At 41.9% G+C, this 12,484-nt stretch overlaps 1 protein-coding gene across 2 annotated transcripts in view; it reads left to right on the top strand.

Annotated features, from left to right (window-relative positions):
- The window catches only part of Defb128 (defensin beta 128), a 39,170-nt gene extending 30,572 nt beyond the window's left edge, over window positions 1-8,598 (top strand). The window contains exons 1-2 of one of the 2 annotated variants that reach the window (XM_010640814.2): window positions 5,570-6,567; window positions 7,919-8,598. In XM_010640814.2, coding sequence (XP_010639116.1) covers window positions 6,321-6,567; window positions 7,919-8,154 — 483 coding nt within the window. In that variant the 5' untranslated portion in view covers window positions 5,570-6,320 and the 3' untranslated portion in view covers window positions 8,155-8,598. Of the gene's footprint in view, window positions 1-5,569; window positions 6,568-7,918 lie in introns of those variants that run through there. The other variant, XR_783605.1, reaches the window with a different exon arrangement.
- Window positions 8,599-12,484: the final 3,886 nt, after the last annotated feature.

The raw sequence follows: 12,484 nt of genomic DNA, 5'->3' as shown, positions 1-12,484 counted from the left end.
TTCTTTTTCTCCCAATCCTTTCCCCTTCCTTCAACCCTTCCCGTACTTATTTACAGAAACTTTGTTTCCCTTTTTTCCTTCTTCTCTTGTGTTTTTTTCTTTTCCCTTCCTCATCCCCTTCACAGTTATCTGCCATCCTGGTCTGATTTTGCTCCAGAGACCTTATCACTATTGGATCTATCTATTTATGTCTCATATCTATATATGGTTGTTATCTTTTTCTCATTCTTAAATATATCTACCATAAATATATGTATATTTGGATGGCTTGGACAGAGTTCCTGGCCTTCAGAGTTTATTTACAGGTTGAAAGCATACTTTGCACAAGTAACAAAGAGAATAGACTGAAGAAAGTACTGCAAAAATGATGTTAATTCATGGGTTCCTAGAGGCGGAGATGGAAATATATACTGCGTTAGTCAGCTTCCATCACTATAACAAAATACTTGAGATAATTTATACAGAGAAAGGATATGTTTTACCTCATAGTTTGGAGTCTCCAGCCTGTAATTGGGATGGTCTATTGCTTTGGGGCATCCAGTGGGGATACCAGAGGACAACAGCAGGAAGCTCATGGTAGAACAACACTGCTCACATTGTGACTCAGGGAACAGAACACAGAGCAAAAAGAAGGAAGGGTGAATTGAGGGAAGGAAGAAAGGAAAGATGGAAGGGAAAGAGAAAGGGCTGCCATCCTGCAGTCCACTTTGTGGGCTTGTCCCCAGTGACCTAAAGACTTCCCAGTAGGCCTCACCTTTTAAAGGTTCCACCACCTCCCAGTAGTGTCATCCTGCGGAAAAAACTTTTAACACATAGGCTCTGGGGGGGCACTTGTCCCACACATAGCATGTACTGCATCTGGTCTTTGCGCAGCGAGGAACAGAGGTAGAACAAAAATGGAAGAACTTGTTTTTAGAAGGAACTTTATGAGATTCTTGATCCTAGGATCAGTGCCCTAAGAGTTTCTGGGGTGATGCATAAGGGCTGGAGGAAACTGAAGCCATTTTTGACTGTTAAGTCACCGGTATCCTTGGAGGTTTAAACCCTAGGGGGAGAAAATCAGCCCGGTCTAAAAGGACTGGTACTATGTCAAGGATAAAATGTCATTACCTCATTTACACTTTCAGTTTCTCACACCAGCGAAACTATTTGGCATTTCTACATGTGTGTCCTGTTTATTTCACTTCAGAGTATGGCCTCAATGTGCATCCATTTAGCTATAAATGTCTCTGGTTCCTCATTCTTTCTGACTGAGTAGTACTTTATTTTATATACATATTTAAAAACCCATATTGGTCTGGGGATTTAGCTCAGTGGCAAGGGCAATGTCCTAAATTCGATCTGCAGTACAAAAATAAAAAAAATCTATATCTTCATTTAATCACCAGTTGGTGAGCATTTGGACTGGATCAAAATGTACAATAGAGCCAGTAGGCTTGCCCCTTTGACAGAGGAGCTCAGCCCCTGCTTATGACCCTCTTTGAAAGAGGAGCCTGGCTGCCCAGGTGCCAACATAACGGTGTTCATAACCCCCTGTCCCAGTGAACAAGAGAATGAAGGATTCTCCGAGGCTCCTGGATGAAAACTGAAGCCCACTGGAGAAGGGAAGAAAATCTGTGATAAAGGCACACCACGCCACCATACTTAGTAAGTCAGAGGGACCAGCACCTCACTTGGAACCTGGTCTAACTTCAGGGGAAAGGCAGCTGGATCCTGCAGTAGAACCTTGCAGAGTTCCACCCAGGAGGAGGACAGAGATCTCAACTTGGGCTTTGCAGCCAAAAATCAGCCTGCACCTCAGGGCACAGCTGCTGGCTTGCTGAGACCAACTAGCTTAGACCTGCACACTCCTGCTCACGCTGTCTGTTGTGTCAGCAGAGGCATACCCTGAAGGAGGCCCTTTATTTCTATATGTATTTTTTATTTTCATTTATCTTTTTTTTTTTTGTACCAGAGATTGAACTCAGGTCCTTGTGCTTGTGAAGCAGGCACCAGAACCACTGAGCTAACTCCCCAGCCCTCACTTATCTTTAATTATTTAGAGATGTTTTTTATCTATCTTTTTCTTTTCTCAAATTCCTTTCCCTCTCTCTCTCCCCCACCTTGATCTCCACTATTCCCCTTTTTGTTCCTGTTCCTATCCTAAATTGAATTTATTTTTTCTTTTCCCTTTCATCTTTTTCCTTCTCTCAAATGACATTAGTTTTAAAAGAAAGAAATTATTCTTTAGCCTCCCTATGCTGCTAGTTTGTTTTGTTCTTGAGAATATTTTGTTTTGTCTTCTCCTCCTGTCTCCAACAGTTTCCTAGAGTTTGTGTGATCTTCCTGTGTCCTCTGACCTCACTTCTAACTTTTCTCTATCCCATCTATCTATCCCTCCCTCCCCCACTCCTTCTAAATCCCTATCCTGAAGGGTAAAGTTGCTGTACTGAAGAGTTTACTCACTGTAAACATATTTTGGGCTGGTCTTCTATTTTGATTTAATTCACACAGTTAAAGGTGATAGATTAACGACTACCACAATTTGCCGTTTTCTAAGCTGTGCTTGATGCTATTGTGCTGCTGATTGTATCACTTGGGCTAAAGTGTCATGATTGATCTAATCAGTTTTCCTCCCTGGTATAATGAAAATGAGATTCCCTCAGAGTCATTAGAGACTCAAAACCTAAAGACCAGCTGTAACAGGAAGATTGAAGCATTAACCCAGGAATTAAACGAAGGATAGTACCAATGACAAAAATAGAAATGAGAAAACATTTAGTTGCTCTTTTTTATTTTTTATTTTTGTACCAGGGATCAAACTTGCACTTGCAAGGCAGGCGGCAGAACCACTGAGCTAAATCCCTGATCCTGAGAAGACATTTAAACAAGACACGAACACAGACTTCCACTTCAACAGAGGTGAACTCTGGGGGAAATGAGGGGCCATCTGGACCCCTGAACTAATAGCACAGGAGATTAAAAAATGACAAATGAGGCCCTAGAAAAATTCAAAACACAAATAATTTCCAATGATCCATACTGTATAACTAAAATAAACTTAAACTTAATGAATAAAACATTTTCCTTACCTTCAGGGGTGATACATTTTAACTAATTTGGTAGGATTTCATGCTCAAAAACATAAGCTGCCCTCAGGAACTCTTAAGAATTACAGGAAATTGTGAGCAGTGTCTATAAGATAGATCTTTCCAGGTGAGTACACAAGTCAGTGACATTTGAGGAGCAAAACATTCCTCGGTCATCCCTTACCAACTTGTGGACATTCAGAGCATACTTGTTATCTTTATTTTTTTAAAGCTGCCCCACAGGGGTGGCAATACTGTAAGCATTTCCTCATCTCTAGATCATGGTACATAATAAATCTTTTTTTGCGGGTGGGGGGGGGACTTGGGATCGAACTCGGAACCTTGTGCTTGTGAGGCAGGCAGTGGCACCACTGAGCTAAATCCCCGGGCCCACAATCAGTCTTTTAATCAGTCTTTTCAATCAATCTTTCTTCAGGGAGGTCAGACATGGCAAAGGGATTTGTCTTCAGATTGAGCTGTGGGCAGTTACCAGTTGAATGTGGTTGTCTTAAAGAAGAAAGTCCATTTTTCATCTTTGCCTCCTTCCCTTCCCGCAGTGAATCTGGGGTACCCAGGTCTCTAAGATGTGGCTTTGTCTCTGGGTCCAGAACAAATGTGAAGCAGGGATAGATGACATAAAAAAAAAACCTCTTGATTGAGAGCAAAATACTGAATAACACAGCATGCTTCCCTATGCATGGTCTACAGACAAACCAGTCATTGAACTAATATTTTTAAGGGTCTTTTCTATGTCCATAAATGGTGATAGACTGGTGAAAACACTGAAATATTCTTCTCAAATGAACAGAAGTTTAAACAGGACAATATGAAGTAGTTTTAATGCTATGTGAAGAATTAACTCATATGTCTTTCCCACTATGCCATTTTTCTTTCTTAAGTTTATTACCTGCTTTCTGAATCTAAGCCTATGTCTGTGATTGAAATTGTGGGCACCTGGACATTGCATTAATATTGTTTCGTGACTCCTTCCTTTTCTTTTTGGTATTTGCTTTATGCTTTATATATTTAGATTTTTGACAGGTAGATAGGTTTCTCACATCTGGGCTCTTTACCTTGGATTACAGGACATTAATTGTTCAGGGTAGACAATAAGATGAGGTGGAAAGGGGAAAGGATTGAGAGAACTGGAGACTTGAGTTACTGTACTTGCTTGGCCATTTAACAGCTTTACGACCTTAGGCACATAGTCACTACTCTCCAGAAGTTGCTATTTCATTGATTTTTTTTTTGAGGGTTATATGACATAAGGTATGTGTGGTGCTAGGCAGAGGACTCTTGGGAGATGGAAAAGTCTGTTCTTCCCAAGAGAACTCTACCTTCTCTGAATTCTCTTGATCTCCATCTTGTCCCCTTCTGGAAAGTTGGCAACTGCTTTGACCACATTTCAGGTCCCCTATTGGGCCACGATGACTAGCCAGTATCTGAAAAGATCATCCATTATTGTAGCTGTGACTCCTTCATTGTTCTTGTCTCTTCCTCCTTACCCATGGGTAAGTTAGTCTAGACCTTTTTCCACGCATGGGGCAGATCTGTTAAAGTTTTCATTTCTCTTGTCACTTCTCCAGTTCTTGCCCATGTAAGGCCATGTGCACTTCCTCACCAGAGACCTGAAGCAGCAGGGCTACTTTATCTTGGATCGGAGACTCTAGAACCATGACAAAAATAGCCCTTTCTCTTTATAAGTTAATTGCTTCAAATATGTCACTACAGTAACACGAAGCTGACTAAGACACATGGGATATAGATTGTGGTTAAGGGAGAAAAAACTGAAAAAAGTAATCGCATCATGTGGAGAAGAGCAAATGAGAGGCTAATCTACTCACTAGAGACTTAGCAAATATTTACACTTCTGATCTTTGAGGGGCTACGCTTCCTGCATCCGTGAACTTCCTTGTCTTCATATGATCCACACATGACATGGTGAGATTCTGCAAGCCTGAGCAATCTGTGTTGTGTGCACGCAAGGATTACAGAGATCTACAGCCATTACCGGAGGGGGACAGGGCTCTGGTTACTGACAGATATGGCAACATACACACAATATTCATAGCTAACCTAACCCTTTACCCTAACTCTGTGTTGTGGTAAGAGTTTAATCATAATTACCAGACATATATTCAGCCTTTGCCACCCCCAAATTCTTCCAGATTGTGTCACAAAAAATTTTTTCAATTAGATGAACCCTAACTACTATAAATTCAAGGTTCTGCTGTTCAGAAATTGCAGAAACAAGGGAAATAGCATGTTTTAGAAAATATCTTAGTTAACTGTTGCAGTTGTAATGTTTCATTTGGTAATAATCATTCATTATTTTTCAGTAATTTATTCAGTAATTATATATCAGTCACATCACATGAGCTGTGTGTGGTGAGTTAAAAATTTAATATTAAGGGCAGGGGATTTGGCTCAGTGGATCCGGCCTTGCAAGGACCCAAGTTTGATCCCCGGTACCAAAAAAAAAAAAAAAAAAAAAAAAAAAAAAAAAAGAATTCAATGTTGAACAGGATGACAGGGCCTTGCTGACTATTGCAAATAACAAAAGAGCATGACGCTGTACCAATACCACAAAACATGTGCAGGACAGAGTGGTGGCACGAGGCAGCTCCATTCAGATGGTCCAAGGACACTTTCACAGTTGCGAGATGATTGAATTTGGTTTTGAAAGAAAATGAGGAGTTAAACAGATGGAGTGTGGGGTATAATTTGTGAACTGAATGTGAAATGAAACAGGTGATGGCAGTATGGAATCAGGTAGGAACATTCACAACTGTTTTGACGGAAATGTAAATGATTCCATGAGATGCCCTACACGAGCAGAGCGGGAGCTAACTTGCAGTCGGTCGAATAAAGAAAGTTTTATCTTATAAAAGATTTGAGTTATAGGATCATGCTGTGCTACACAGGCACGGCCTTATGGGAAGCTCTCAGATAATATAGATTTATCTACCCCAAACCAAAAGCAATTGCACTTCTAGAATAATTACCTGGAAGTTTCATAATTTTTAAACATTATTATTGGTTATACTATGTGTCTACTTTGACTGATGATGTATCTATCTTGTAAAATGGGTTACTTTGGTGACTGAGAGAAAAAAAAATCAGAGGAACAAGCCAGGACTGTTCCATCCAAACCAGGGCACATAACCAACCAAACGACTCAAGTGGCGGACAGCCAGGTGGAGAATCATAGTTTCTGCTGTCTACAGTTCACATCCTGAGGAAAGAGGCGTGATGGAACATTCTGTGACTGGGAATTTTGTGTTTGGAGATGTAGGTAGGGGTGAAATTGCACTTCCTGCCTGTCCATGTGAGATAAAATCAGAGCTGGAAGTGCTGATAGTGCTCAGAGTCCCGGGTCCTTTTGAAAGACTGTGTGACACAGACCAGTGGACAAAGAAGGCCTCCTCTTCTCTTGGAAAATCTGTAAACATGAAGCTGTTTCTGGTTCTCATTGTTCTGCTGTCTCAGGTACTCACAGGTAACTGTCCAAATGTACCATAAAAATGTAGCAGATATCATATGAGTGGGGATAAGGCCTCTGAGATTGTTGCTCTCTGGCCAGTATCATCAAAAGTTCCTGTTCTCTTGGGCATCTGTCTTGAGTCTGTGTCTTGGAAGAGAGCAGCCAGGGAAGTTGGAGGAGGGCTGTGTTCTTGAATCCTCTCCAAAGATTATCTAGAATTAACTTTTGGATGCAGAACTCAGCTTTGACCCAAGAGCCTGGCCATCCCCTTGCACTCAAATTTATGTTCAGTCTGTGCTACTACAGTAATGGGGACGGCACACAGTTAGTTTAAAGTCATGTCCATGTGAAGTTAAAATATATCTTCATCACCACCAGTGACTTATTCCTTTCAGATCTCAATTTTCACCTCTGTCAACTGTAATGACTACAAATCAAGTGAGGGTTACAAAGGTGAGAAATGTGAAGCACCAAGTTCACAGTGGGAGCTCGACCAGTGAAAGATACCTTCTTCCTATCAAGGAAGAAGACAAAGAAGGGTCTTCCTGGGGCTCTCAAAGTACACCTCTCTAATCTTCAAAGACATATTGTGAAATCTAGAATAGGGAGAACACATCTGTCTCTGTCTTTGTGATCTGTGGTCTGATCTGTGAATTAGGTGAAAATTAGGATTGTAAATAAGGATTGTAGGACATGAGTGTATTACTGCATATTGGCGACAGTTTGGATCTCAAGGGGGAACAGATATTCATGGAACTGAGTTTGATCCCCAGGTAAAACATTTATCCAAGAATAAGAGACATGTGGGGGATAAGCAAGAGTCAGAGCCAAGTTCTGAAGAAGTCCTGCAGGCTGGAGAAGGAGTTTTCAACAGCATTTATTGCTAAGACCAAGGATCTTGGCAAAGAGAGATCTGATGTCCATATCAGTGAATGTGAAACCCAATTATGTGGTTACTTAAAAAAGTCCTTCTGTGATTGAAAAGAAGAGTTGATTTGACTGAGCTGTATTGATGGCAACAAGTTAGTGCTCTCTGGTGACATAGAACTGAGAGGCGTTGCTGACTTTGGAGCACGGAGCAGAGATTTCTAGGGTCCTTGGGGTGTGATATGGCCCCATAACCAGGCATTGAGCTCTCCTGTCACATATGTTCTAACATTGCCTGTGCCAATTAGGCATTGGCCCAGAACTTGGGGGCTTACTGTGCTTCATTTGGGATGATTTTCAAGGAGGGGCCCTGAGTTTTCTCCCATCAGCATAAGGCTCACTTCGGGACTACAGGAGGCCGTAACTTGTGGGGACCCACATGCCTCTGCTGTTTATCCTTGGAAACTAACTTTGTTCCTATGTGTTTTCCTATGTACAGCTGGGGCAAAACCCCCGAGATGTTTTCATAATGTGGCAGGCTACTGCAAGAAGAAATGCAAACTGGGAGAAATATCTGAGATAGGGTGTCTACACGGAAAATTATGTTGTGTGAACGAAGAGGAAAACAAAAAATACTACAAATTCCAGCAACCACCTCCGCACTCTGATCAGAAGGTCGAGGGGGTGTCTGACTATATTATTTACCCCACCATCACACTCGTCTCAGTCCTGTGAAGCAAGCCTTTGTTTCCTTGTTCTCCACTTGTCCTAAATCAAATGCGAATCAAGCCCAGCAGGTAGCAGAGATGTATCTCCTTCCTTATATGAACTTGATTCTCACCAAATAAAGTCCTATGCTTTTGCCTATATTTATTTGTTGATTTTCACTCATTTTTTGAATACTTCAAACATGAATAAATAACTGCCACGCTCAGGGTGCTACAGTAGTGAGAGGGGATAGAGAAATGAAACGAACACTTTAGGAAGGGTGAAAGCCAGCCTTTCCATGTTCCATGCAAGACAATATTTTATAGAATCTCAAGTATTTCTTTTTTTAGAAAAATTGAAATTTCTTATGCCTAAGAAAATCTGAATGCTTCACTGTCCTCTCCCCTCCAAATACAAAGGGTTTTGCTAACAACCAAGAATTCATTTAAGGGAAGAAAAATATTTGAACGTTTTAATAACATTTATCAGGGCAGATCTGGGTGGTGAAGACAGCTACTAATAATTACAATATGTCATTCAAAACTCATTTAATGTGTTTGCTCCAAATCCATTTTCAGTAGCAATTTGATTTTTTTTGTTATTTTATTTTATTTTATTTTTTTGGTTTTTTGAGACAGGGTCTCACTATGTAGTTGAGACTGACCTGGAACTCACTATGTAGCCCAGGTTGGTCTCGAACTCACAGCGATCCTCCTGCCTCAGCCTTCTGAGTGCTGGGATTCCGGGCATGCACCACCACGCCTGGCAACAGCAATTTGAATATTTAGTTGATACAGTCTTTAGACAAGTGCTACAGTTAGGATACTTGAAAGTCTTATATAGTCTGTTTATTCAGTGGTGTGAAATTTAAAACCTTTAAAAAGCACTTTATGAACTAGATAGAATTACAGTATGCCACGAAGGCAGGAAGTACTTTCTAGATGAGCAAAATGGAAACTTTTGTGGTAACATCAATAGCTATTGCCTGATTTAAAACATTGGCTGTAAATAACTTATACACTAACATTTATTCATATGGAGTAAACTGATAACTTTGTTCCTCCTTGAGCAGCTCATCATCTTATTTTCCTGGGAAGGAAGACAAAGACAAATATTTAGGTGGACATATTACAGTTTCAAAAGCACACAATGACCTTCCTTTTAATAGCTATGGCATTTTTGTTGGAATTTCAGCACCATAGAGACTAATGCATGGATATTTTCAGCTGAATCCTGAGAGTCATAGTAATAGGGCTCACACAAGAAAATCTTTCATTGTGGCAATCTCTTTTGCTGAGTTTTACCACAGTGCCACCAGGGACATTTTAAGGGGGTGTCCATTCTGTCATTCTGACACAAAAATGGGTCTTGCCCATCATTTTAAAAATTATATGCTCAGGGTCAGGGATTTAGCTCAGTGGTTCCACTGCCTGCCTTGCAAGCACAAGGACCTGAGTTCGATCCCTGGTACCCCCTCAAAAAAAATTATATACCAGATATGAGTTCCCTGTTGTATTAGATACAAGATTCTATTTTGGTTGAGTTAGTTTCAGGGAAGTATTTGTAACCAAACAGATAATTAAGCCTTGAATTCTACTTTGACGAGGTGGATCTAGTCTTTAACTTTTCCCCCATTATCCTTGTATTCATTCCATACTCATAGGGGAGGTGAGGATGGGCAGTATTTTTAGGCCTCTTTTCTGCCCTGTTTTTACATAAAAAATAAAAGTCTTATATTGTTGTCAGTACCCTTTTGGTATAGGTAGTATTATTGGTGCCTTATTTTTTTATCTGTCTTAGAGCAGCTCCAAAATCTTATTCACAAATCATTTTAAAGTATTTTATTTTATTTCTGTAAAGGAGTACTTTTTATCTGTTTTAAAATATTATGATATGCTAGTTTAAAATTTTTTTTTGTTTTTGATTAATGTGTAACAACTGTGTATGTATGTACTTATGGGTTACAGCATGATATGTCAACCCACAAATACAAGAATACCTTGGTCAAATGCAGGTAATTAACGTTTCCATTTTTTTAACAAGAACATACGCTTTATTAAGAACTAATCTTCCTCATATTTTTCATGATGGGGGTGCGGGGGTCCTAACTGCCCAGGGGGTCCATCCGAATGGACCCTTTTACCTCTAAGGCATCGACTTCTGAGTGGAGCCCGCTGAGGGCAGCTCTTGGTGGCCTGCTCAGGGCCCCATCTCCTGCGTCCCATGGAAACGACTCTGGTGCAGCCAGGGGAAGGCCCGCCCCGCGAGCCGACTGGGGGTGCTCCGTGGTCTGGGGGCGTCGTCCTCCGGGTGTGCTGAGGAGGTGGAGGGCTCTGTGGTGCCTGACTTGTGGCTGCTGCTCACCTCGCCTGTCCTCTCAGCACGTTCCTGTCCCTTCGCTGTCGCAGGCAGCTCTGGGAATGGGCCGACATCTGTGTTTCCTGATGGTTTGCACGTGGGTAATTCGAGACGCACCTCATGATCCTGAGTTAGCTGGGTGGAGAGACAGCTGCTCGGCCTGAGGTCTTCCACCGTAGTTAAGTTCGAGGAAATCTTTCTTCTTTCTCTGAAGTTTTTCGTGATTTTTATTGTCCTCTTTTTGGATTTCTTCATCATTCAAATGAAAACTCTGAAATGTATTCAGCAGTTTCACGAGACCACCAGTTTTGTTTTGTTTTGTCTTTTTGTTTTGTTTTGTCTGTTTTGTTTTGTCTTTGGGGCACTCTTTGCCTCTACATTGATTTTCATGAGCAGCTGATTCTTCAAAGCCATTGTCCTCAGCCCAGGCCACAGAGATACCTAGTTTGTGGATCTGCTGTGGGTCGTCCCGAAGTAGCTGTTGTAGGTCGGGCCATCTCTTTTTCCCTTCAGGCCCCCACCTGCCTTGGACAGGACAGATGAGGTCGCCTGAAGAGCACACAGTGGGAGTCGTGTCTTCAAGGAGGATGATGTCCTCTCAGGTTGAGAGCTCTTCACGGGGAGACAGTCCCCAGGGAGCTTCAGTGTGGATTTGTTTTCGCAATTGCAGTCCTCTGCGTCAGAGGGGCCGCTGCTAGGGGAAGAGGATGCCATGGGGTCGAGAAGCCAATGTGAGAGTCTCCGTCAACACCGGAAACTTCCATAGGGGAAAATATGGGAGATATTGGGGAGAAAATTCACTGCCCAACTTCTGGAGCATAAACATGAGATCCAACTCCTGGAGCACAAACAGGAGATATGAGGGAGTCTTCAGCCCTCAAGTGTCAGTGGCTCATGGTGAGCTAGGTCATAATCCATCTTCTATGACTGCTGCTTACTGTGGCGATACCCAAACCAGCATAGTCAGACAGTAGGAATAGAGAGAAAGGGGCAGGAAACCATAGGATCTATTCCCTTCTTTCTTTTTTTTTTTCCTTTTATTGAGTTTATTGGTACATTTTAGGTATACAGTACGATTACATTTGTTATTGGGATTGTGTACCTTGACATGACAGGTCCTGGTTCTCATTTTTTTCCCCCTTGTCCATGCCCTCCCTTCACCCCCTGTCCTCCCTTCACCCCCTCCTCCCTTCCCTATTTACAAATACTTTATTTCCATTTTTTTATTTTCTCATATTTTTTCCTTTTCCCTTATTAGATTTCCCCTACCCTTCCCACTTTCCCTATACCTTTAGCCCTTTTCTTCCTACTTCATATTGTCAATTATCTCATTAGGATCTTATGTACTATTACAGTTTATTCACACCAGAGAAACTATTTGGTGTTTACACATGTGTGACGTATTTATTTCACTTATGAGTATATCCTCAATATGTACCCATTTTCCTATGAATGAATCTAATTTCTCATTCTATTCCCTTCCTCTGAAACATCATGACCACACACCATGCAGGCTTAAGGCTCCCTCTTGAGGCCAGAAGGACCAATGCCCCAGGGTGGGGGCTCCTTTCCTCTTGTCTTGTGGCATCTGAGATCCTTCCTGTCCTCAAGGCACAGAGACCTTTTTTGAGGGAGAGCTGCATAAGCACCCTGGTCTAAGTCAGGGTGATAAGTGCAACAGAAGAGCTTAAAACTCAGTCCTGAGAGGATAAAGGAGGGCACCTTATGCAGCTGAGCCCCGTGTGAGCAGGGGACCAAGAGAGACCCTCTAAGGAGAGGCCTTCTGACCTGAGAGTTCAGGGAGCCCTGGAGTGGAGGTGACAAAGAGGTGGGTGCACTGGGGACTGTGGCTGCTACGGTCGACCACTTCCTATTCCCATCTGTCTGGCAGCAAAGCAAGGAACCCAAGCTCCTGTCCCTCATCTTTAAATTAGTCAGATGGTTAATTTTGTGTGCCCACTCCACCGTGCACTGGGGGCCCAGAGGCTTGGTAAGACGT

This window comes from Fukomys damarensis, unplaced genomic scaffold (assembly GCF_012274545.1).
Source record: "Fukomys damarensis isolate Sample0158 unplaced genomic scaffold, DMR_v1.0_HiC HiC_scaffold_22, whole genome shotgun sequence".
In the NCBI taxonomy this organism is placed as follows: domain Eukaryota; kingdom Metazoa; phylum Chordata; class Mammalia; order Rodentia; family Bathyergidae; genus Fukomys; species Fukomys damarensis.
This window is presented reverse-complemented; position numbering and strand designations above follow the sequence as displayed.